The sequence below is a fragment of the Malaya genurostris genome, chromosome 1 (assembly GCF_030247185.1).
Source record: "Malaya genurostris strain Urasoe2022 chromosome 1, Malgen_1.1, whole genome shotgun sequence".
NCBI classification, from domain to species: Eukaryota; Metazoa; Arthropoda; class Insecta; order Diptera; family Culicidae; genus Malaya; species Malaya genurostris.
Genome location: NC_080570.1, coordinates 125,511,646 through 125,538,798, shown reverse-complemented (window position 1 = coordinate 125,538,798; position 27,153 = coordinate 125,511,646). Strand labels below are relative to the sequence as shown.

The 27,153-nt window shown below is 37.2% G+C and overlaps 2 protein-coding genes across 2 annotated transcripts; one reads left to right on the top strand and one right to left on the bottom strand.

Moving 5' to 3' along the window:
* Positions 1-9,254: 9,254 nt before the first annotated feature.
* Positions 9,255-12,302, bottom strand: LOC131425692 (28S rRNA (cytosine-C(5))-methyltransferase). The gene is made up of 4 exons (XM_058587763.1): positions 12,132-12,302; positions 11,592-12,028; positions 10,678-10,934; positions 9,255-10,619 (listed from the first exon to the last, which is right to left on the bottom strand). Exons 2-4 carry the CDS (start codon positions 12,022-12,024, stop codon positions 9,345-9,347), a joined length of 1,965 nt encoding a protein of 654 aa, XP_058443746.1. The 5' UTR covers positions 12,025-12,028; positions 12,132-12,302; the 3' UTR covers positions 9,255-9,344.
* Positions 12,303-19,348: 7,046 nt separating this feature from the next.
* Positions 19,349-21,848, top strand: LOC131425691 (bifunctional arginine demethylase and lysyl-hydroxylase PSR). Its single transcript, XM_058587762.1, has 5 exons — positions 19,349-19,633; positions 19,713-20,071; positions 20,144-20,488; positions 20,677-20,865; positions 20,942-21,848. The coding sequence occupies exons 1-5, from the start codon at positions 19,555-19,557 to the stop codon at positions 21,155-21,157; spliced, it is 1,188 nt and encodes a 395-aa protein (XP_058443745.1). The 5' UTR covers positions 19,349-19,554; the 3' UTR covers positions 21,158-21,848.
* The last annotated feature ends 5,305 nt before the right edge of the window (positions 21,849-27,153 follow it).

Sequence of the window (27,153 nt, the reverse complement as noted above, 5' to 3'; positions counted from 1 at the left end):
AATGAATTTTAATGTGGGAAATGAAACGTACTTTTTCTAAAGTTTTCAAATTGTTTACATCACTTCGATTGAAGTGTATTAGGTAAAGTTCATGGGAAATTCCAGAGCGTGGTTTAGAAGTACCATTCGCTCTTTTTTTCATAAGTATTACTTGGGAAGGGGCAAAACCAAGCAATTCTTTTAGTTCATTTTTAATTTCATCAATACTTTGATCATTTGATAATCCTTTCAAGACAGCCTTGAAGGGTCTGTCTGATTTTATATCATATGAATAAAATTTATGTTTTTCGGAGTTTTTCGGACAAATATCGAATAAGACGTTCGTAATCTTCCAATCCATCCACCAAGACTCGACATTCTCCTCTTCGTCCGATTTGAAATGAGACTTTTACTTCCGGGAGAAAAGTAGAAAGCTCAGTACGGAATGCTTTGAAGTCGGAAATCATCACCGTCACTGGTGGCATAGATTGATGTTTCTTCCCAGAACGACAAGCGTCCATTTTGGGAATTTTTGAAGAATTTTCTTCTATGTCGCTACAATCGGATTCAGGAAGAATCTCGTAAATATTGTTAGACGGCATAGGATCAGCGGAAGGGAAATCCGTCCGTTGTCTTTTATTTTTACATTCAGATTCTATAAGATCGTGAATGTTATTAGAGAAATGTTGAATAACGGATTGTGATTTATTCCGTATTGAATTATTTTTAGCCTTAGGCTTGTTGCCTTTCCGGTTGGACGCAGGCATTTTTGAAATTAATGAAATTTTAAATTAAATTAACTAGGCTAAATTAGTCTTCGATTAGACTCCTAGCTAGCCTTAAAAAAGGCTGATTAATTTCTTAGTCACTCTAATATCACTCTTTGTATCACTTAGTCACTCTAATATCACTCTTTGTATCACTTAGTTAGTGATTCAGGTAGCCTTGAAAAAGACTGAAGCCTTGAATCAATGAAACTCTAGGTAGCCAGAAAAAAAATTCCAGGAGCCAAGAGCTATACGCGTGCGGTGCGAACGACTGTTCAACACCGACTGATGCCACTTGTTTAATTAACGATTAAAAACTTCAAAAATTACCCGACAAGCAATATAAGTCTTCAACCATATGAGATGAAAGTTTTTCACTCAGTTCACTTGATTGCGCTTTGTTTTCATCTCATTTGGTTTCGCAAAGTTGCCAATTTGTTTCATGACGTTACAAAACAAATTTTTTTTCTTCTTCAAATTATCATCTAAAAGTATGCTTTTGGTATCCGTGACATTAGTTTAATTATATTATTGATATTAATATTTCAATAAAACTGTTTCGGCTTCGAATATTACCAGAAAGAGCGTTTCAAATACTAATGAAATAATCATTGTGGCAAATCTATTAGGTGTACAACTTTGCTTCCGCCGTTTTTCCAAAATTTAAAGCTTTATTGCGAAAAAGTGCTTACAGATGTATTATTCAAAGTTTGTCCGTCGCAAGCGACAACTTTATCCCATCTTTCCGGAAATTTTCGGATCCCGGCTCGAAAAAAGGATTCCTTTTTTGACGCTATCCATGAAGCAATCCATTTTTCCAACTCTTCGAAGGATTGAAAATGTTGATCTGCCGTGTGCCATCGAACGGAATAGGTGGAAGTCAGAAGGGGCGACATCTGTGGAATACGGCGTGTGGGGCAAGACTTCCCATTTCAGCGTTTCCAGGTACTTTTTGACCACTTTTGTCACGTGAGGCCGAGCATTGTCGTGTTGGAGGATGACTTTGTCATGTCGCTCTTGATACTGTGGCCGCTTTTCTTTTAGCGCACGACTAAGGCGCATCAGTTGCGTTCGGTAGCGATCTCCTGTGATGGTTTCACCCGGTTTTAAGAGCTCGTAGTAAATTGTTATTCATCTTTGAAAGTTTTTTCTCTTCCAACAGCATGTTTGTCTTCGACATCGAAATCACCATTTTTAAAACGTTGAAACCACTCCCGACACGTTCTTTTACTCAGAGCAGCATCACCGCAGCTTCAGTTGCCTTTTTTTTCGAATTGTAACAGAAAAGTAAAACTTCCCGCAAATGGCGAGAATTGGGCACATAAACAGACAATTTCGAGCATGAATAATACGAACAACTGTCACTGAAACGGCAATGCCAATTCGTTAGGCACTGTACACACTCACTTTAAAGGCATTATCATCTATGTATTTTGACTAGCCTCAGCCGGTACAGCCACCTATCGGAAAACGGCGGAAGCAAAGTTGTACACCTGATAGTAGCACTGGTTTCATTCCGCTATACATAAAGCTGTTAAATGTGTGTGTGTTATTGGCTTTGCACAGAGATGCCAGATGTTTTCATAGAAAATATGTATTACTTTGCATAAAAAGTCTATATCTGCTCTATCTGTTTTCACTAATAAAATGATGTTAAAAGTTCTTTATTTCCATTTTAATGTGATTTGTCCGTTGAATAATGAACTTTTAAAGAATCACTGAAATCAAATACTAATAGATACACAGAGAGAAAAGTCTAATTTTTTACTTATCACTTTTTATGAACCTGTACAAATCTGTATTAAATTTAGGAAATCTGTATAAAATCTGAACTTTGATTTAAATCAGTATGCGAACGCAAAAATGTATAGAAAAATAAATCTGTATAAATGGCATCTCTGGCTCAGCATTTTGTTTTAAGAAGGGCTAATGCCTAAATAGTAACAATTTCTCTTTTTGGTTTCATTTAAAGTTCACCAAATTAACTTTACAGTCAATTTGAACCTGAGAGTGTAAAAGTGGAATATTTTGTTTTGATTGACGTCGCCATTGCTAATTTATAGGATGAATAAAGGACCAACGATAGGATGGATAAAATCCATTGAGATGAAATTAGGAGCAGAGTAGTGTTTTTAGCTGTTTTATGAATATTAGTTAAATTTTCAAGAATTGTGAATCAATTCTCAACTTTGAGCAAGACGAATGATGCAGTAATATGAAACAGTTATAGTGATTTTAGTGGATAAATCGGGGTTTTGAGGCGACGTCCTTACAAATGAGATGAAATAGGGAGCCCTTACCCTATGTTGGAAACACTACTATCACCTACTCGACTATTCGCCGCGATACTTCAAAACATTCCACTACGTTCCGGAACGATAACAAAATTGTTCTGCCTGTTATAGAAATATTCCAAGTATAACAATATTCGTGGACAATGGAAAACATCTTCTAAATTTATAGGTCATATTGGTAGATGTAGAGTGACTATAATCAGAGTGGCGACAGCTGTTCGTTTGAAATGACAGCTTCCAGTTCCAAACGAGCAAACGACCTGTCAATTCAATGTAAAGCTAATGGAATGTTTTGAATTGTTGCCAAAATTACGGATGAGATGTCGTCACTCTGGTTATAGGCACTCTAGGTAGATGGTCATATAAATTAACTTTGGCTATACTGGTTTCGGATTTAGGTTCCGGAAATAGTGGTCTGAAATTTTAAAACGAAACTCACATAAATTTCTCAGAGATAAATTAACATTTGAGTACTGAAAATAGTACGAGGAAGCCAAATCAGTCAAACGAGGCTGATGCTCAAGCAATTGAAATCGAAACCGTTGATTTTAACCATGGTAGCGATGCTCATGTGCTTCATGTGAAGCCATTTCACGGCGATTTTGGTTTTCAATCGCTTCATTAATGCACACTTATTATCGAATTTTCAGTTCGGTAATGTTTTTACGGAAAACTTCATTACATTAATCGAACTTACCGATTTATCCGCTGTGCTCACGTAAATTGACGTATCCCGCTTAGCTTTTTACCGAACTTCGACTGTCCAGAATACGTATACAGAAAACTTGGTAATTTTGTACCGAACAGTTTCCGCTTTGAAATTATTCGGTAGCTTTGAGAGAAATATTACTGAACGATCAACAATTTATCAGTTTTTTAACGGATCGTTCGGTAAATATTAACGAATCCAATTGTCAGCACGCCATATTGATTTGTAGTTGAATTTGATCAAATTGATTAAAATGGAGTCAATTTTAAAACAAAATTCAATGTCTAGATGCTTCGTTATTTGTTATTCCTGTTATGCGATTATCTTCGAGTTAATTATGGATTGTAAGTATAAGTTGAGCACAATGATGATTAAAGTGATTATAATTATGGTGCTTTTTCGCAGGCGCCCTGCTTCGTTCTATAAAAATATGGTAGCACAGGCTCTAGTTTCTAAATATCCGGCTCTTGCATTAGCGACAAGCGATCCTCCTCAAGCACTTTGGTTCCATGCACGCCACTCTGCACATCAAATGTTTCATTTGTTCATAATAAAGACTGTCCCAGAAAGTATGGACGCACTTTGATTTCGCTGTAAATAATTCACAAGTGTTAGATATTCAAATTTTATTCGATATACTGATAATATTAGACTACAACAACAGAATATTATTCTCAACATTTCCTACTTAGCCATTGTAGACTAGCGAACGTTCCTCATTAATTTCCGTACAGACTGCTTGGCGACAAGTTTTGACACTTTTTTTGCAATCTGTTGAATGGATCCGGCTGCCGAGACATGTTTCCTAAGATGTGCCTTCGTTAATGCCTAGAATTCCTGAATTGGTCGAAGTTGTGGGCAATTTGGTGGATTCATGTCGGACTACTTTTTGGTTGTTTCTGCTTCTTATAGGTTCGAAGATTCAAACGTTCTTTAGCACGAAGAACATTTGACTTCGATGTGCCCACTTTTTTGGCCACATCCAGAACTGAAACCTTCTTCTTTTGCTCGAACGCCTTCAGTATACGTTTATCCAACTGTTTCCGTTTCCGGTTTATCCTCAAAGGTGTTATCCTCACCGAACATCCTGATTGCATTTCGCACGGCTTTTTCACTTACTCCTTCCATTTTTGCTATCTTTCTCAGTGTCAGTCCGCGTTCTGTGCACCATTTGTACACAATTTTTCGACGTTGTTTTGCTGAAAGTCCACGCGTTTCGAAACAAAATAATGAAAACGAATAAACAACTGCACAAGTGATTAGAGAAGAGTATAAACAATAGGACGCAGCGGTTTTTGGCTGCGTCCATACTTTCTGGGACAGTCTTTAAATACAATATCTGGAATCGGAACGCTAACTACAACTGGAAAATGTTTCCGACGAAGTTTGTAATTCATATAAAAATAACATACACACTAAGATTTAATTTGTTTGTTCGGTAATATTTTTGACGATATTTCGGTACATGAGTTTTATTTTACAACAATTATGCAAATTTTCGCCGAACGATCAGTTTACCGTAAATTACAGAATTCTGTATTATATATACAATTGATACGGTAAACCTGAATAGTCGCCGAATACGGTAAACATCATACTGTCCGTTTGGTAAAGTTATCTTCCAATAACCGAACTTCTGTGAAAACTGATTGTCATGAAACAGTTATTAAAATATTCAGTGAGTGTCTTTTTATTAACCAAAAAAAATGTTGAAGGCTTCATCGAATGGGTTGAGGTACAGGTGATAAAAGTTTTTAAGACATTAGAGTCACTAACAGCTTTTTGTTTACTTATAGGCGGAAAATAATCATCATTTGTCCACTTGCTGCGAACACAAATCGTTCAAGGGTAATTTTTGTTGGACTCGACGGATTGTGCAGTGTTTTGGAAGGCGCTCGTAATTCCGGTCAGTCGGAACATCTGAAAATTTCTCGTGGAATAAAACCATTTTCTCCATTCGTTTTTGTGAATATGTGTTGTTTTTCGAAATCCGAAAATCCAGAATTTTAACCAAAGGAAAACAAACAAACAAAAATTACCGAACAATCTGTTAGATCCATCTGGTTTACAGGTTACGGTAGTTGTTTGACAGTTCAGCAATTACCGAACGATCGGTAATCAATTCAATTACCGAACTGATAACCGAACGTTCAGCTGTTGAAAATTCGGTAAAAAATTACCGAATTCTGCGAAATTTTCTAAGTGTGTATATTTTCAATTAAATAGTAAAATGCATTCGAAGTTCAATTATTTTGTTTTTGGTTTTCTGAAATTGCCAACATAAAACTCAATTAAATTCAAAATTTGTTTCATACTGTACACACTTAATTTCCTTTACCGAACTCAGCAATATTTTTACCGACTTACACAGCTGAACGTCCCGCAATCAGTTCAGTAATTTATTTTTTTTGACGAACGTTCAGTAGTTCGTTCAGTAATTCGTGGTGAAGATTCGGTAAATATTATACCGTTTGATCAGTACGGGAAGATTCTAAAACAATCGATTAGTTCAGTAATTCCTACAGTTCAGTACACACTTAGAAAATTTCGCAGTATTCGGTAATTTTTTACCGAATTTTCAACAGCTGAACGTTCGGTTATCAGTTCGGTAATTGAATTGATTACCGATCGTTCGGTAATTGCTGAACTGTCAAACAACTACCGTAAACTGTAAACCAGATGGATCTAACAGATTGTTCAAAAATTTTTGTTTGTTTGTTTTCCTTTGGTTAAAATTCTAGATTTTCGGATTTCGAAAAACAACACATATTCACAAAAACGAATGAAGAAAATGGTTTTATTCCACGAGAAATTTAAAAAGTTTCAGATGTTCCGACTGACCGGAATTACGAGCGCCTTCCAAAACACTGCACAATCCGTCGAGTCCAACAAAAATTACCCTTGAACGATTTGTGTTCGCAGCAAGTGGACAAATGATACGAAATTATTTTCCGCCTATAAGTAAACAAAAAGCTGTTAGTGGCTCTAATGTCTTAAAAACTTTTATCACCTGTACCTCAACCCATTCGATGAAGCCTTGAACATTTTTTTAGTTAATAAAAAGACACTCACTGAATATTTTAATAATTGTTTGACAGTTAGTTTCATGACCATAAGTTTTCACAGAAGTTCGGTTATTGGAAGATAACTTTACCAAACGGACAGTATGATTTTTACCGTATTCGGCGGCTATTCAGGTTTACCGTATCAATTGTATATCTAATACAGAATGCTGTAATGAAAAATTTACGTTAAACTGAGGGTTCGGCGAAAATTTGCATAATTGTTGTAAAATAAAACCCATGTACCGAAATATCGGTTATTTCTATAGATTACCGAAAGTTCTCGTCAAAAATATTACCGAACAAAGAAATTAAATCTTATTGTGTATTTTCCATAAAGTACCTAATAGATGTAAAATTTGATGCGTAAAAACTTGGAACCGCGCATACATTCGAAGGCTCGCCAGAAAAAACAGCATTTTATTATACTGCTATGCGTTCTAAATGATTTCTGTAAAACACAAATTTATTATTTACAAATCGCCTTTAGATTCGAAAATAAAGAGTGGTGCCGGGTTTTCATATAAAAACTGCCCCCAAACAGAACAAAATGATTTTCCCAAAATTTTAACCCTCTAACTGCCATATTGGTGGAGTTAGGGTGGTTCTTCTGATTTTCATTTTATTTAAATTTTTCAAAAACCACTTTAGTAAAAAAATTGAAAAAAATCAGGAATATTTTAGAAATTATTAAGTTCAAAAGAACATGTTGTTTGTATAGAAAATCGAAGATGCGAATTAATACGTTCTTTTTGGGTCTTCGGGACTTGCTGAAGGGTTTATAGTATTTCTTAGGACTGCTAATAGCTAACCTCGAAACCTCCAGACTATCCCGCAAGATGTTGAAGTTAGAAACGAGTTACAACCGTCCGCTGGCACACATGTTCACTAATGCATTCCCTACATCATTGCTTGGTAAATCGGCCCAGGCGTGCGGGCGTGTGTAAATAACATAAGGAATACACTTCTTTTATCATTATTAATTACGTCAATACTCAAGCCCTGAGCTCAAGTTGTAGATGGAAACGCATGGTATTTAGTTCTAAGAGCATGTGATATATGATTTTAGAACTAAATACCATGCGTCTCCATCGGATGATGACAATTTGATGAAAACCCATGCTTTTCCGAATGATTTATTTTTTTAAAGTCTCATATTATACCCGTCCACATATAAAAAAACGAAAATTTTGAACACTTTTTTTCACATGAAATACATTTTGAAAAATTCCGAAAAAAATCAGGAAGGTTTCCCATAATTCCTTGAATATTCCTGATTTTTTTGCTAAAGAGGTTTTTGAAAAATTTAAATAAAATGAAAATCAGAACAACCACCTTAACTCCACCAATATGGCAGTTAGAGGGTTACAATTTTGAGAAAATCATCTCCAATATAAACCCTTTCAAACAGCGTATATCATTTTTTTTTTCTTCTCGGGGGCAGTTTTTATATGGAACCCCGGCTGCACCCTTTGTTGGAAATCGGTTACACTTTTTTCAATGTGTTCGAACGGTTGATTCGCAACATTAAACTGACGTATCCAAACCACGGCATTTCGTCCGTAAACGGACTAATGGGACTTTTCGTTCATACGAATGATGTTCGAATACACGTATCGTTTGTAGCTAAACTGGCATACATTCTAGAGTTTCGCATAAGGTTAATCACAAGAATTGGACTGATTTCATCAAGGCTTAGCATTTATTTGAAGAAGTTTACTGATATTTGAATATTTTGTGGCATACGAGTCGAGTTCAAATTCATTCGAGTGAAAACAAGAATGGCTTACTCGTACTCGTTCGAAAGTACCCGTTCGTCGTATTGCCGATACAGACGTAAACAAGAATGAGGGTGATTGTCATTTATTTTACCCCGGTTCCATTCCATTGTTCCATTGAACCCCCAACCCGGGACAACATGTAACATTTCATAACGCCTATAACTTACTAAAAAGTAACAGATATAACGCCTGTAATTCACAAAAAAAGTAACACATGTAACGTATAACTTACAAAAAAGTAACGCATCGTAACTCGTTTACCGCAAGAATCTAACTCTTATAACGGGTTTTGACATTCATAATTTCCGCAAAAGAACTCATGATTTGTAACTCTCAATTTAAAAAATATAATCGTATGCAACGTTTTCTAGCTTCTTTAACTTAACGTAATGCTTCCCAGTGAAACGCTTTGTCAAATGAAATATTTTTCCATATTGGGGACGGGTTCAGCGTTATGGGTAGGTCGATGCCTTTCACGCAACCGGCCTGGGTTCGACTCCCAACACCGCACATAGGGTGACCTCAAGGTTAAAACCTTCATAATCGGAACAAAAAAAATTCCATAGTAATGTTTGAATGTTTCTGCATTTTTAATGTCATCGCAATCGGTCGTGTCTTGTACACAACCCTGTATTTTTTTCTCTTCAAGAAATATTAAACAATTGATACAACAAGCTTAAAGATCTTTATTCAGAGCTCGGAAAGAAAGAAGGCATACCTCTATGTGGCATTTTTATAGTTGAAAAACTGATTCAATCTTTGACTTTGTCTTTTTTCTTTTTCTTTTTGGATTTTGAAATATCGTCCACTGTAGGAGACAATTCTTTCACTTCTTCCGCCAGGGAAAGTTCTTCCTGTTCTCGATGTTTACTTTTCTTCTTCTTTTTCTCAACCACACTTTCTTCATCGAGGGGTGAGTTTTCTTCAGGATTTCCTGATTCATCGATAATTGATTTAATTTTATGTTTTTTCTTATCCTTATCCTTAATGTCAACACCGTTTCCGTTTTCGACGATTACCGCTGTCAAAGTAAGCTGTGCTTCATCGTCGCTAATTTTTTTAGATTTTTTCTTTTTCTTTGGTGGCACTTGTTCATCTTGGAGAAGTGGAGTTTTTACAAAAACTTCTGTAGCCAATTCTTCAACATCCTTCTTTTTAGATTTTTTCTTCTTTTTCTTCTCCAGAACCTGACCTTCACCATCTGCTGGGGTTTCTTCGCATAGCTCCTCTTGTCTTTCAGAGTCCTGAGTCATTTCGGTAGATGTGCTCGCTTCAAGCTTTCTTTTTTTCGCCTTTTTCGTCCGACCAAACTCAAATTGGCCTATCTTAGAGAGCTTTTCGTAACTTTCCTTCTGTTTCTCGTGAGCTAAGAATATTTCGTTGTACTCATTTTCGTCGCATCTCTCAAACACGGCTACGAACATTCCTATGGTTAGGTCAGTTTCAGGACGTGCATACAAACATTTCTCGCCAACGCCAGCGTAATCCGGCGAACCAAAGTTCAACCATTCCTTGTCGAGCATGGCTCTCGCATCGACCAGTTTAAAGTGACCGTTGTGCTTCAGTGCACTCTGCACAATCTCTTCGTTCTCTTCCGGATATACCGAGCAGGTCGAATAGACGATCCTTTTGGCTGCCGGAAAGGCATTCATCGCGTGGCACAGCAGTTTGTACTGCAGTCCGCCCAGTTTGTACAGTCTTTGCTTATCGATTTCTTCATTCAGTTTCAGCCGATCCACCATACCGGATCCGGAACAGCTAGGATCGATCAGAATGTACTCCACGCCCGGTGCTTGTTCGTCACCAATCTGTAGACAGTCATCGTGAATCGTTTTAATCACACCGAATTCAGCGGAATAATCACACAGCACCTTATACCGATTGGCATCGCGTTCGATCGCATAGATACGGCCTTTGTTTTTCATCAGATTGGCAAGATGCGTAGTTTTCAATCCCGGAGCGGCACACATATCCAAGACAACACTCTTTTTGACCGGACTCAGTAGGTATGTTGGAAGAACACAAGCCTAGAATTAAATGCAATTAACAGAGGTGATTGTGACATCAGCATTTCCCCAAACTAACTTTATTTTGCAGAACAAATTTCTGCTTTAGCTCTGTTGCTCTCGCCCAATAGTTTTTGGCACTGTTGGGAAACACCAGAACTTCCTTGAAATGAAAGTCCACTAAAAATTCAGAATCGTTCAAGTTTTTAACCCGGTCCAGAAAACTCGCATAGCTCGGAAACTCTTCGTCAACCAAGATCCATCCTTCTTCCTGCAGCAGCCGGATGGCACCCGGCTGCGCCAGTACGCTGGTATTAATGCGAACATAACGAGGTTCTGTTGGCGATAGAACACGTAATTAGTTAGGATCTCCTTCTGTAAAACCTACATCCTACAACTACAGTGACAATGTTACTGCGCATGGAGGGGAATGACTTTTAGATTTATTAACGCACTAAAGCTACACTTGTTCCTAGAATAATACTAATAAAAAACTTCATTTATTTTTCGAGGACTCTTCTCCCGCTACTCCTTGTTCTTGCTGGTGACGTTTAGCTTCCCGCTCGTCCTCCGCTGCCTCCCGGAATCCTCTTATTGCGTATGATACAATAATCAAGTTGACCGTCAAAACGGCGGCCAGAACGGATCCGCATGTGTTGGCAAATCCTTCCACATTGAAATTGTGCGTCAGAATATATCGTGTGCCATAGAATGCTGCGAATGGCAGTGTGAACATTCCGAAACTATACACTAAAAGCCACAGCAAGGCAAACGCCGCTTGCTTGGAATGAAGAGGTATTTCGAATTGATCGTTTTCCACAGAATCTTGCTCTGGGATCGCGTTTGGCTTTGTTGGCGTCGCGGGACCATCATCGGACGCATTCAAAGCAGCCTTTTGTTTATTTCGTTTTCCCATACTCGAGCAGCATCAAATCTGAAAACAAACAAGGAGAAAAGACCCCCCTTAGGATTAGAGAATTCGGATGCAGGTACCTTTGAAATCCAGTAACTTTGCTGGAGCCACGTCGGATTTGCTTAATGCATCCTGTAAAGCTTCCTTATACCGTCGCACGCATTGTACCGGCAGAGACTCGCCGTTTAGTTCACCCCGACCGAAAATTAGTTCCGCAATCAAAACTTTTGCTAACCAAGGACTTAGTTTGGGTTTCTTTTGCATTAGTTCCGTTCGGGCTATCAGATCATCAATCTGTTTCAGATTAACCAAAATTAGATCCATGATAGCAAGGCCTTTGCCCTTTCGCAGGTGCTTGTCCTCGAGGACCAACGATTTGACGTTACGTCGCTCTTCAACAACCAGTCGAAGGATTTTCGCAGCACTACGATAGTTTGTGGGAACCGGTATTGAATGACGTCGTTGGTTCTGTTGATTCCCACTAGTGGGTTCCGTGCTCGTTTGCGCTACCATGGCACTAAAGAAAGATGAGTTTTATTTGCGGACGAACTCTCAGCCCGGTAGCAATACACGTGATGTGTTGTGGAAAGCTATCAGAGAAAATCAGCGAAACATCTTACCGCTTTGTCCAAAATAATCCGCTCGAACTGTTATCGCCAATTATATACTACTTGGCACGTCGAAACACGAATTAAACAAATAATCATGCAAAGTTTTCAAGGATTATCATTGAAATATTTTATAAACATGGCGCGCTAACCAGAAAAAATGGAATAAAAAATATTGATTGATGAATGTTTACCCAGTGCAAAATAAACGTCGTTCGTTCATTGCAATGTTACACTGCAACAAAACATATACAAGAAAATGTAAAATTTTGGAACAGAAAGCAAATTCTCGGTTTATTTTTCATTAGGGCGTATAAGCATGTGACAGTTTCTCGTTAATCACTCTCTCGTTCGAATATTGTGATGTGATTAAAAAGATTTTCTTTGATATCACTATTCTGTTTAAAAGCGAGTTTGAAAGTCGAAAGTTTCGGGTATCATTTCAAAGTATCAAAGAGTTGAGTGATAAACGTGGAAACCGCTTGGTAATTAATAGAAGAGAAAGTAAACAAAGAGAAACTGTCACTTGCTTATACGCCCTTTTGAAAAATTAACCGAGAATTGGAAAGCATTAGGATTTTTATTGTGACGACACAAATGAACAAGTATTCATCCTTGACAGTTCAGCGGTACTATTTACAAACCAGCTTCAACAAAAATCGAAGACCACATCTAAAACAATCATCTTTACACTTTGCAATTAGTCACTTTTATTTAATAAATATCAAAAACGAACCGTATTCTATCGTGAACAAATGTTTTAAAACTTTATTTAGGCGATACGGACAGTAAATGGTCTGATCCAATTATTCAATTAACAAACAAAAGAAATTTCTGTTTACAAACAATACTGCTGAACTGTCAAAATGTGTTCATCTGATTGAGGTTAGCAGTGACGGTAAAAAACCTAATTGCAGCTCAAAACTTCCGGTGAACTCTTAACGGGTGAGCACGTCGTGTAGTGTTAATGTGGAGAAAAGAAGTGTTGGGAAAATCAGGATCAGAAAAAGTTCATTTCACTATTCGCGACTACGAAGTTGAGTTTGACAGCTTATGTGTGTGAAGTGGAAGTAAACAAGCAAAGCAAAAAATGATTAATTTTCAAACGTACCGTTTTCTTCGATTTTAGTTTTGCTGGTTGAAATGGTAAGTACTAGTGTTTTTCAAAAACTTTGAATATGCTAATTCAGTAAATGAATATGAAATAATCGCTTTGAGTGATGTCTATTTTCTCGGGTAGAAAACAAGTGATCGGTATGTGAGAAAAAGTAATATTTATGAATGAAAATCTACTTCTATTTTTAAAAATTCTTTGAATTGCATTTAAACTGCATGTTTTCTATTTGTGGTGCAAATTTTTCGTCGAAGTGTTCATTTTAAATGTGATAATAAAGCATTTTTCTATTAATCTTTAGGAGCCTTTAAAGGTGGTACGCGCACTGTGTTGATGAACTTGCCGGATGTTTTCAACTACGCTGCCGGAGGAAACCGTTAAGTTAGTTGGAATAGAAGAGATCTACAATTACAATGATAGATTTGTCTTATTTTGGACTTGGTTACAGTGAATCTCTCCAACTGTCGAGCCGCACGCAATAAAAGTTTGCACTAGCTTTCCGCTTCCTGTTTCACACACAATTTTTTTTAATATCCGTATTCGAGGTCACAAAATCATTAACATTTTATATGTTACAGAAACTCGACTCTATAGAACTATTAGCATCCAACGAGATTACAACAAACGGCGTTAAGATATTCCGAATCGATAACATCATGCTTGAGGACATTTGGGATTTGGGAAATTTATTAAATACAAAAATATATAAGTAAACAAATTGGAGACACGCATTGAACGACAATGGATAAAAGCAACGGGTACAGAAGCAGTCCTCAGAATTATTCGTTTAGTTGTAGGGTTCACACCTGGGAACATATAACGAACAGTTGTCTGAATTTGAGTTTGAACAATATTTGAAACTTACTTGGGAGGACGAAATTTATTTCCGAACAGTTTTCGTTGGTTCGATTCTGAGTCGCTCAATCTATGTTATGCATCGTTTATTTCACGTTTGTTTGTGCATCGTTTATTTCTTTTCACATGATGAAATCGATATACCCGGTCGATACCTTTTTTTAGCAATCATAACATACAATTTGGCTCAACAATTTGCATTTGTTGTCGTTCTTATCAGCATAACAAACACTGTCAGGAAATGTTTTTGCAAGCCCATTCGAACAACTTTTCTGATCCATGATCTACAATATTCGGAGAAATAATTTCTTAAATTATTCTCAATTTCCTTCTTCTGTATTGTAATGCACTGTTTTGCTGCATTAGATTAACTAAGAATAGTTGTTTTGTCAAAAAAAAAAATCAAATATTTTCTTACCTATGCAGATTACTAGTGCCAGAAGAGAAATTTTTTCCGCTTTATACTGACGAAATACCAGATACGATACACCGCACAATATGTTCTAATGACTAAATAAGAATCATTAAAACAATTTCGTACTTCAACGCACAAAACATCAAATAAGAAAACAGAGAAATAATTCATTTAACTTGAGTGAAAAAATACCCTGCTTTGTTTACATTCACTTCACACATAGATTAAACTTTCATAGGTAGCAGCACTGCTCCTTCTAGGTCGCGAATTACTCGTGAAAAAATCAGTTCAACAAATTTTCTAAAAGAACTGAAAAAAAGTACAGGTGTGTAATGCCAGAGACATAACTGGATGTCGTGAACACGAATAAAACTGACACTCTTTCTTTATACTTCCGAATATCAATTAGTTGATCGATTGTGTTAATTGTGCAAGCTTTCCCATTTTTCATCACTAGAATTTGAAACGATACACCCAAACTACAGCACAGATTAGTTACATCAAACATTCTGACACACAAATATTACAAAATAGCCAGTCTAGGTCTTTATGATTAAATTAATTTTAATTTTCGATTTACAAAGAAGCAATCTTTATAGTTTTTTAGGTAACATTTAGAGCCATTAGAAGGGCTGATTTTGCATAATGTTCCACATTGTTGTCCATTTCCCGTTGTATTTTGCTCCAATGCAAACGACCACCAACAGGATGTATTCGATCTTCTTCGAAGGGAAACTGGCACTGCGACCTGAGCGTTTGAGGTTTTGTACAACGCTAAAGGTCTGCTTTCTTTACTAGTGACTGCTGCTCTCGACGAAAATGAAAGCACGACCTGAGCGTTTAAGGTTTGATACCACGCAAAAGGTCCGCTTTCATTGCCAACTGCTCCACCTGACGACTGAAGTCCAAATGAGAGTACGACCTGAGCGTTTGAGGTTTAGTACCACGCAAAAGGTCTGCTCTCATTATTGACGACCGATGCTCCCGACGATTGAAGTCCAATTGAAAGCATGACCTAAGCGTTTGAGGCTTTATGCCACGCAAAAGGTCTGCTTTCATTGACGACTGCTCCACCTGACGGCTGAAGTCCAAATGAGAGCACGACCTGAGCGTTTGAGGTTTGGTACCACGCAAAAGGTGCACTCTCCGAAGCTGCTGGTCCCACGACGTCTGCTTCCGTCCAACGCACAAGAAAAAAAGATCGATTTTTGACCACGGTTCCCCTTTTATACTGATTTTTTTTTTGTGTCAGCGAAACTTGATGACGAATTTCACCCAAAGCAATATCGCTTAAGAGATAATCGAAAGGAAAAAGAGTCTCCGATGATATTTTTGTGCGAAATTTTCACTGCGCTTCAGTTCGACACCGAATTGATTCGTGCAAGGTTTAATTATTATATTTTCATCAATAAAAAAAATCTCTGCTGAGTAAATTCGCAATTGAACCGCAACTGAGAAATAACGACTACAATATTTTCGATGCAAGTAGGGTGGTTAATATGAATAAACATATTTTCGCCGGATTCCAAATAGTGATTCCTACTTGTACGCGGCGGGCAGATTCACCCTCAGATGGCTGGCTAAGTTTGCCTGACAATTTTGCCGGAATTCTGACAGAATTCCGCAAAAGTCTGGCAACAATGCAACAACCTAACTAACAACCGTTTCTGGCAGAGAATTTCGCCTAGCGGTTATTAACGGTTCTGTTTCTGTCGGATTTTGCAATACAAGATTGGCAGAACCGGTTTAAATCGGTTTTACATTATTAGCGTCTTGGTTTTTTTTTTCAATAAAAAGTACATGTGAAAGGCAATAAGTTTCATATATACTAATTATGGAAAATGTTAACATTACTTTCTCACTACCAAACATACATATTTCAATCTCATTTACCTCGTCTCAAGATTTGTTTTTTGTATGTACATGCGGAATTGTCGAATATCAAATAAAGTCGAATAAAAAAAGGAAGAGAGAAATAAACAAGACACATACTGCGAGATGATGACGTAATTTCGCCTGGACAATTTTGACAGCAGCCGAAATGCAGCCAGCCTTCTGACGGTTGCCAAAATTCCTCACAAGCGGGTTATAGCGATGAAAAGCTGTTTTAAATCCAGCAAGTTGATTATACAACACTATTTAGATTAAACTCAATGGATTGGCATAGCGGTTGTCTGCACGCTTAGAAAAAGTTACTCAAAGTTTGAGTACTAGTTACTCATTTTCAAATGATACATGCAAACGTCAAAAATTGAGTAGTTATCATCAATGATATTGAGTAACTCCTACTCTAAATTTGAGTTTAACGCAAAATCTCGTTCTATAGTTACTATTCGCATTCGCGATAAGTCTAAAAGTTGTAATAACCATTTGTAGCAACAGGTTGTATTTTTTGTTAGTGAGACGCGTATTTCGAGGGTGAGTCTATCAACACAAACGGTGTTGTGTCTGCAAAAACCGGAGTGATCAGCTTCGTGTTGTGCTTTAGAATGGAAACGAATATGCTCAAATGTCATTTATGAGGAATAAGTGTATGATTGGTGCCTGAGCATAACACACTACTCCAAGCGACCACCACTTGATATAGTATTGAGTTCAATTATTTAACATTTTAATACAATACACTCAGAAAAGGAGCAATTTTTTGCAAATTTGGTATATGTGAAATAAAATTTCACACAAAATTTGAGTGATAGTTACTCTGTTTTGTACATGTGCGAATAAAGTATTACTCAGTAAATGAGTAGATTTTACCCAAATATCGTTTCCAGTGGAAGAACTCAAATTTGAGTAACTTCGGAGTTACTCTAAATTAGAGTTGTTCCACTTTTTCTGTAGATGAGTGAGATCTTACTCATTTTTGAGTAACTATTTTTAAGCGTGTGCGCTCATGTTACGTCTGAATTCCATACTACCAAAGTGATAGTTTATTCTGATGAAACTGGTACCACTAAAAATCAAAGTTGCGTAACTATAGTCCAATCCACGTGCGAATGTGTTGGTGTGGCTATTCTCAGCAGTTGAAAGGATAATGCTACACGCTTAAAAATAGTTACTCAAAAATGAGTAAGATCTCACTCATCTACAGAAAAAGTGGAACAACTCTAATTTTGAGTAACTCCGAAGTTACTCAAATTTGAGTTTCATCAAAAAGTAGTGTTTCATCAACACACGAAATTCCTTTTTTCACAATAACAAAAGTAGCTACACTTAAAACGCAATATCTCACAAACTAATAATCAGACAGCTGTCAAATTTATACACGTATCTTTTGAAGGTTGGTACTAACTGAGAATGGTATGGATTTAATTCTAGTGGCGCCCTCTCATAGAAACGATACGAACTTTTCAGCCGAACTGTTAATATCACAACCATTTCGGAGTCTTTCTAAGGGTTGTAATATTGCCCGAGAAGATGCATGATTCCCTATTAGAATCGTATACAGTATTCAGCCAAGCTGATGTAATATACTCAATACGTTGTTTCGAAGTAATAGCACAGACTAACAGACAGGACACTCAAATTAGATTCTTCAATCATTTTAACGGTCATTTCGAATATTCCTTTATTTGGGACAGTACTCACATGTGTCATGATGGCGCCACGTTACCCTATCAAAAACATCCTGTCTGTCATCTAGACTGTGTTTATTTTTTTCATTTACCAACAGAGTTGCCATTCATACAGAATTACCTGTAATGTATTGATTTGTATACGTCCATGCGAATTTCATGCAGGATACAGATTTAATACATATTGCCAAAACTATATACATAATTGTGCCTACTTCTCATCCTCCAACGCAATACAAAATCGAACCCGTTTTGTTACAATATTTACTTGCTTCTGGTCTGCCACCACTTAATTTCGGGTGAAAACTACCAACACAATAAAAAATAGTCTAGATGAACAACGTTGAGTCAAATAAATGGTTACCTTCCAACATCGCGAAAAAGTTAAATATATTATTAACGTAATCCAATAATTTATTGTGACGATTCATTTTTCAAATATTTTGATGAAATCAGGCATCCCTGCAAACAGCTGATCGGTGTTGACAAACGAGGGGAAACCAACTAGTAAAAAAATTTGTACATAACACAAGGGGTGTACAGATAGTAAATAGTTCGCGCAGTACAATATAGGTGGAACTAGTGCATCACGAAAAATTATTTTTATAAGAATTTACTCATACTGTCATGTCTGTTAGTCTGTGGTAATAGCTTGTGATTTATTTGCAATTTTTCTCGAAACCTAATAACTATCAGATTAATTTCTTTCCCTCCTAGCTCACAGTCAGTACTGATATCTATTTGTATTATTGAAACACGGAAAATCGTTGCAAATCGCTACTATCGCTACGATAAATTCAAAAGAATTATCTTATTTTAAAATTTTATTTTCTTACTTTCTTCTACTAGAAATTGAATTCCGCTGCAACATCCCAATTAAAATTTATTTGGCGGTGGAAAGTGGAAAAACTCCTTTTTTCATTTCGCAGAGGAAATTCTCTTTCTTCCATTTCTACGATGAATTTTTGAATTATTCCTAATGTTTCACAAAAATTGTTGAAATCATGAATTTATGTTTTGCCTATTTGACAGCTCTTGCCGCTCTACATTTAATTTCAACGTAAATGTGTCAATCGAATTAAGTCGTATAATACCAAATACAAATAATTTGTATTTTGTAATACGTCAATCTGTTTGTATCTGTGTACGTAACTCATTTTAAGCCCTTGTGAAATGTTATTAAAATTGACCCAATGAAGTCCAATTTCTGTTAAGTGTGTGAAAAATAGCAAAACGGCTGAAGCAACAACTGTCATTCCGCCATTATCAAAAGTCGAAACTGCACATAGCTGTTCGCATCGCACTTCTCCCGTTTGCTTTATATTTTGCAGTTTTCCAGAAACTTTGTTGTAGCTTTTCTTGAGAAAAAACTTTACTTACAGTAAAACACCGTTGTTGTTTGTGCTGCTGGTCATCGATATCAGCGGAAAAACGGTTCAAAATAGTGGTTAAGTGTAGCTAACAGGCAAGCAAACCAAAATGTCCCAGACTGAGGAAGTAAAGCTATCGCATCGTACGAGAAAACGCGTCCGGGATGTGAAGCGAAAGGCTAGACCTGGTAAGTCGTACCCGTTTGATTACTTAGCTTAGTCATCGAATTGACAGATTTGAATTTTTACTCGAATTTTCGAATGAAGAACTAGCGGACAAGGCTGCCTGGGTACAGCTGGAGTACTATAAAAAGTTCGATAAGTTTCGAGAGTTTGAGGACAACGTGGAACGGATACATGTGAAGGATGTGAGCCCACAGGATTTCATTGATCGCTATGAGAGCATATATAAACCGGTGGTCATCGAAGGAATCCAGGAAGGGTGGAAGGCACAGTATAAGTGGACCTTGGAACGACTAGCCAAGAAGTATCGGAATCAGAAATTCAAATGCGGCGAGGATAATGATGGTTATAGCGTAAAAATGAAGATGAAATACTATATCGAGTATATGCGAAGTTCGACCGACGATAGCCCGTTGTACATTTTTGACAGCAGCTTTGGCGAGGTATGGGGGTATTAATTAATTAATTAATTGCGTTGGACTTAGCTAGGATTGTTACGGTAATTTATTTTTCAGCATCATCGCCGAAGAAAGCTTCTGGAAGATTATGATATTCCGGTTTACTTCCGGGACGATTTGTTCAAGCATGCCGGAGAAGAACGTCGTCCACCGTACCGGTGGTTCGTGATGGGTCCGGCACGGTCCGGAACTGGGATTCATATCGATCCGTTGGGTACCAGTGCGTGGAATGCACTGGTTCAGGGACACAAGCGGTGGTGTTTGTTTCCCACCAATACTCCGAAGGAACTCCTGAAGGTGACCGGAGCGATCGGAGGCAAACAGCGTGACGAGGCAATCACTTGGTTCAATTTGATCTACCCGAAGACAAAGCAGCTGGACTGGCCGAGTGATTGCAAACCGGTGAGCACAGCTTTACTGAATATTACTTGTTTTACGTTTTGTCTTCGACTCATCAGTGCGTTAGCAGTTTGTAATAAATTGCAGAGTTATTTGCAAAACTCGTAGAGCTATTGTCCATTGTCTCACCTGATGTAGGCTTTTTGTTTGCAGTTTGAGTTGAGGGGTCTTTTCTGTTTTTCGATTTACAGATTGAGATTCTACAGAAGCCGGGTGAAACGGTATTTGTTCCGGGCGGCTGGTGGCACGTGGTTCTAAACATGGATGAAACTATTGCTGTGACGCAAAATTTTTGCAGCAAAACCAATTTCCCCGTGGTTTGGCACAAAACTGTGCGCGGTCGGCCCAAACTATCCAAAAAATGGCTTAAGGTGCTACAGGTGAGATTTGGATTCGGCTCATCGGAAGTCGGAGATTATCTGAGTGAGGTTTTAAAATGTTTTTTTTATCTATTAGGAAGTGCAACCGGAACTAGCGAAGCTGGCAACTAAGATTGATGTAGGCCAGAGCACCGGTGTGGCGTCCGACAGCTCGAGCAACTCGAGCTCCTCGTCTTCCAGCTCGAGCAGTGACGAGAGCGATAGCGACTCTAACACGGACAGTGGCCAGGAGTCTCTGTCGGCGCATAAGACTAAGAAACGTCGGAAAACGGGTGGCGGAATGATGGCTTGATTATTGTTGTAAGCTATTTTCGCAAAAATTCGACGTTTTTTTTTTCTATTTCTTATTCCTGAAAGGGATCTCAGATTGAGACAACAGTCCTCCGGTTCCCGAACAAATCGAAACCAGGTCGGTGATGTTTGCTAGGTTTTTTTCAGTAGGCGGGAGTCGCAAAACGATTTTCCTCAAGGATAAAATTTTAACAATTAAAAAAAAAACAGTAAACGCTGTGCAACACAAAAGAAGCCAAGTATTATAAATAAACTGAGAATCACTATTATAATAATAATTTATACGAACTAGAAACGAATTGAGGTGGTACTAGAATTCACAGGTGAAAAGATGAAAGGTTTAGCCAAATTAGAGAATTGATAGAACGTTCGATTTAGGATATGACAACAAATAATAGCCTCTCAAGATACACACAGATATCATAGCGGATTATGCAGATCGAGCATTGCATCGGAAGCAGAACATTCACTGGACTGAGAAACGCGCAGGATTTATCATCAGAGCAGCAAGTTTAATTGACGGTACTGTGCCTTGAGTATAGCAAAACAAATTAATCCAATCTTATATACATACTAGGACTAGATAATAAACTTCTGCAATTCGGCAAAAGAAAGAACAATTCTCCTACCATTAGACACAAACCAATTGCAGTGACAGTGCGGTTCACGAGAAAGTGAAATAAAAAATCAAAAAAAAATGTTCGTTCAAAAATAAATCGAAAGAAATCCTTGAGTAAATCAATGAGTGCTTTCGATGAGTTTGTGGTTGAGATTTTAAGTTCGTAATGCACCCCTTGTTTCGTGAACACACACATACATATAAAAGATTGGTGGTGTTCGAATTAGAATCAGAGCTGTCAGGTTTGAGGATTTGTCTGAAATTCTCAATTCATTCATTTTAATATTATTGATCTCTTTTCTACTGATGACAATTTGATTGTCAAACGATATCATTTCTTTCATATGTGAACACTGTTGTGATATGCATGTCATCTCGCTATATATTGTCGCTGCAGCACTAATCTGCAATTCGCTGGACAGTCCAGCGCAGCGACGTTGCCGAGCGACGTCAGTTGAACTGCCGTTTCCTATACATCAACTGATAGAATCATGTTACTTTATACATATTTTGTTGTCTTGTTTATGAACCACGTGCTTCAACATAAATAAATACATTGTCTTGCCTCCACTATCGAAGCACATAACGATGGAATATTACTTTCTGAATGCGCTTAAAGTTGATAATGTATGTTTGAGAACCAATGGGTTTGACACTGAACGTTACAAGGGAGTGAATTTTCGTACAATTATGAATGATTAATATATCGCATGACAGTCTACATACCATTGGTGCACAGTGAACTTCGCTGGAGCAGCATAATCAGGAGAGAGATGCGCTTCCGATTTTTATCTGCATGCACAATAAAGTGATATCAGCGCAAATGTGAACATGGCGTTGCGCAATTACTCAAGGTTTGATTTCTCAATAACTTTTTCCCTGTTTGAGTATTTTCTTTGATTCTTTCACCAAACGAATGGAAGAAGGTGCAAGATTATCGATATCTCGATTATTACGTAAACTTGTTTTATTATTATTATTATTGTAAAATCAACAGACACATTGTAGTCCTAATGATAATTTCTAATACTAAGTAAAAAATTTGCTTGAATTGTTTTTCGTGAAAGGTTGAAGTCAAATCCAAATGATACACGATTGAACGATCTTTGCAAGCCTATAACGGCGCCGTTTGTTCTATAGTTGGTGCGACGTAGAGGTAGTCGAAGAAAAGCGTTGTTACGAAGGGCACGGGGACGAACATTGATATTAACCTCACGGAGCAAAACATCCTATCATTCAAAATATCAGCTATCATCAAAGCACGCAACAGCTCTTGTCGTACTTGTAGTGTGTCAAGACCAATCAGCAATAGCCAGCCCGTAATTGGGTGGCAGCCAATCAGTGATAGGATGTGCGTATGGAAGATCAAGAGCCGTTTCTTCAATTGTAGCATCATCAACGTGCACTGCCCACATGAGTCGAGACCCGATGACGAGACAACAGCATTTTACGCGCAGCTGGAACGAATCTACGACAGCTGTCCACGACGGGATGTAAAACTTGTAATTATTAGATTCTCTGGCAGTTGCGGCAATATTAAGTGTCAAACGTATAAATAAAACGTATCGAAGCGAAGGGCAACGTTTTTAGGTAGGCGGCAAACAAATCCTTGGGACCTTCTTTTTTGCTCGTCCAAGTCATCTTTTCGGAGATAGAGTTAAGCTTTTGTTTGCTCACCAAACCAACGATGGGGGCGACAAATCTTATTTTGCTCCGGGTACCAATTTTTCTCTGTATGCCACTGATAGCACGAAACCTGGAATTTTCGAGAATCAGTTATTACTGGGAAATTAATGAAAATGTTCATTCAGATCAAGCACAAGAATTTTTTTGTCAATCGATGGAAATTTTTCTTTAAAGAAATAAATTATGTTTATCATGTTAATTGATGCCTAATATCTAATTGATGACATATAAATTTAAAAATGTATTCTACATGATAACCAGGTCTAAAGCCAAATGAAATCTAAACATTTTCATAATTTAAAAGAAATTTTCTATCTACTCAATTGCAAGTCTAAAGCTAATTCAATATTAAATGCAATACATTTTAATTATATATACTCTTTGATTGATGAAATTTAAGTGTAATATCAAAAGGTTCTAACATGATTAGATTTACATAAGATTTGAAGTGTTTAACACTTGCCATTCAAATGTCGAGCCTTATGCGGCCCCGCTTGTTAGGAATTCGGGCAACCGTCAGAAGACTTGCTGCATTCCGGCTGCTGTCAAAATTGTTCAGGCGAAATTGCGTCATTATCTCGCCGTATGTGTCTTGTTTATTTCTCTCTTCCTTCTTTTTTCTTTTCTTTATTCGACTTCATTTGATGTTTGCCAATCCCGCATGTACATTCAAAAAACGAATCTTGAGCCGAGTTGAATGAGATTGAAATATGTGTATGTTTGGTAGTGAGAAAGCACTGTTATTCGCAATAAAATTTTCATTATTAGTATGTATGAAGAGCAATAATTTATTGCCTTTCATATGTACTTTTTAAATGAAAAAATGAAACCAAGACGCTAAATATGTAGAACCGATTCAAAACGGTTCTGCCAATCTTGTATGGCAAGAATCAGGCAGAAACAGAACCATTAATAACCGCTAGGTGAAATTTTCTACCGGAAACGGTTGTTGCATTGTTGCCAGACTTTTGCCGGAATTCTGCCAGACTTTTGCCGGAACTCTGGCAGAATTTCGGCAAAAATGGCTGGCAGATATAGCCAACCGTCTGGGGGGAAATCTGCCCATCGAGTACAAGTGAGGCGAAATTACCCACTTGTACGCGGTGGGCAGATTTCCCCCCAGACGGCTGGGTATGTCTGCCAGCTAGTTTTGCCGGAATTCTGCCAGAGTTCCGGCAAGTCTGGCAACAATGCAACAACCGTTTCCGGCAGAGAATTTCGCCTAGCGGTTATTAACGGTTCTTTTCTGTCGGACTCTTGCCATACAAGATTGGCAGAACCGTTTTGAATCGGTTCTACATTTTAAGCGTCTTAGTTTTATTTTTTCAATAAAAGATACATATGAAAGGCAATAAGTTATTGCCGTTCATATATACTTATCATGGAAAATGTTATTACCAATAACATTGCGTTCTCATTACCAAACATACCCATATTTCAATCTCATTTACCTCGTCTCAAGATTAGTTTTTTGTACGTACATGCGAGATTGACGAATATCAAATGAAATGGAATAAAAAAAAAGAAAAAAGAGAGAGGAGGGAAATAAACAAGACACTTACGGCGAGATAATGACGCAATTTCGCCTGGACAATTTTGACAGCTGCCGGAATGCAGCCAGCCTTCTGACGTTTGCCAGAATTCCTCACAAGCGGGTAAGCAGCGTTGCCAGATTGCCAGATTTGTCTGGCAAATGCCAGATTTTCCTCGTTTCGCCAGACACTCAAACTAACCAGATCTTTTGCCAGATTTTCCAAATTTTCCCAGACTTTCCTAGATTTAGTCAGATCTTACTAGATGTTTACGGTTTTGGCCTCTATAGGTGGGGAGACCTTTTTTTTTTGCTCACTGAAGAAAAAAATTTCCTTGTATTTAGTAGACCCAGACAAATCCAGATAAATTTTTGAGTTTTGACAGATTTTTGAAAAAATAACCTGGCAACTCTGCGGATAAGTATAAAACATATCAGTCTAACGTGTCGATTTTTATCAGTGTAGAAATTTCGCACAATGTTCCTAAAAATTTCGCATGAATTTTATAAGGCTTTTTATTGGAATTCCAATTTTCTTGACTTCATAAGCCGGTCTTATGATTCGCATACGATATTCTTGTGGCTAAAAACCATACGAAATCATTATGAAATTAATAATTTTTTTTCCTGAGTGTAGAAAATCTGTACAAAATTATGTATTCTGTATTGCATCTCTGATCGTGAATAAAAAAGTAAACAGAGAGAAACTGTCATTTGCGTTTAGACCCTTCAGCGGCCTATACACGATCATTGAAAGTATCACTACTAAGGCTGTGAACCATTTCGTGGTTCATTTTAACTTTTAGTTGAATTCTGAAACTCGAATGGTTATTTTGATGTTGTCAAAAATAACCCTGCTCGGAAGCATGGTTATTTTTGACAGATCGATGGTTATTTTCCGACTCTGAAAAAAATCTTGCAAAAAAAAATCTAATATCAATTCTTTAGTCTAAATTATTTCTAGTGCAAAATAAACCCAAATAATTTTCCATCCGTCAAACTTTGAAATGGGCCGCAATTTTAGTTAAATTTAACTACTCGACACAAAATAACCACTCAAGTGTCAGATTTTAACCAAAAGTTAAAACCGCGAGATGGTCTACAGCCTAAGGTTGTTCGCAACGCTGTTTTATTTCGTATGGACTGATCTACTTTAGAAACTGAAACATGTCAAGCACAACGCTGAGATTTAGTTCTATTTTTCGAGCACAAATTTGAAACAGGTTTAAAACTGCTCGAAGAAATTGTTTTAAATTAATGAAAATTTGAAACACGAATAGAGCACTGCTTTAATTTTCGTACATGAGTGTGAGTTGCGAGATATATGACAGGATAAATGTCAAAGCGCCGAATGACATCAGAAATTGTCAATATAAGCAGGAAATGTTTTGCACTGAATAATACAATATCATTTAAAAGCACTGTAGCTCACTATCATCGAGAAAATTTCTCTAGAAGTTCGTGACAAAACTTTATATCGTTTTCAATATTTTCTTTATTTATTAATTTATTCGTTTGTTTCTGATTTAAAACATCACAGTGAGTTAACATAACACCATTACTTTAACAGACAGATTTTAAATCTTCGCGTTGAGATCATCAAGCTCGGGTTTTATTTTTGACAGTTATAAATTATACGACAGCCTGTTATTTTAGAACAGATATCCATCACAGCGTTGCGAATAGCCATACTAAACTAATACTTACATTTCACCCAAAATAAGGTAGCAGCTGGTAAGAGTGTATACAAATTGGGAATGTCATTGTTTAACAGAAATGGTAGATCTGCAGTTTTGTCTGTAAATCTGCAGATTTCGTACTTAGTGCTGCAGATTTTTGCAGACTTTTGAAATTGTTACGACCTTTTTTTTGCTCGTCAAGTCTCAGTTCAGCGTATCATTCTTTATTGGCACATTGTCGCAAAGCTGATATACCGGTAGCGACACCTGCCAATGAAAAATTGAACCAAGAAAAGGAGGATTCGTTCGGAAATGTTCATATCGGCAGAAGTGATTTGCAACATTTTTATCGTTTATTCAATAGTACAACTAGATATCAGCAATAAAAGTACACTCGTAGTAGAAGAAAATCGATTTCAGTGATTACTACTACTTTTTTCAGTGTAAACTACGATTATAAACATGAAAAATCTTCAAAAATG

Excerpts from the sequence above, each read along its gene's own strand:
- LOC131425692 (XM_058587763.1), bottom strand. The coding sequence starts at position 12,024 with ATGGTAGCGCAAACGAGCACGGAACCCACTAGTGGGAATCAACAGAAC. Across the intron at positions 10,935-11,591 it reads AAAGTTACTGGATTTCAAAG|AACCTCGTTATGTTCGCATT; the intron begins GTACCTGCATCC and ends TATCGCCAACAG. Across the intron at positions 10,620-10,677 it reads AATTTGTTCTGCAAAATAAA|GCTTGTGTTCTTCCAACATA; the intron begins GTTAGTTTGGGG and ends ATTTAATTCTAG.
- LOC131425691 (XM_058587762.1), top strand. The coding sequence starts at position 19,555 with ATGTCCCAGACTGAGGAAGTAAAGCTATCGCATCGTACGAGAAAACGC. Across the intron at positions 20,489-20,676 it reads GGCCGAGTGATTGCAAACCG|ATTGAGATTCTACAGAAGCC; the intron begins GTGAGCACAGCT and ends TTCGATTTACAG. Across the intron at positions 20,866-20,941 it reads AATGGCTTAAGGTGCTACAG|GAAGTGCAACCGGAACTAGC; the intron begins GTGAGATTTGGA and ends TTTATCTATTAG.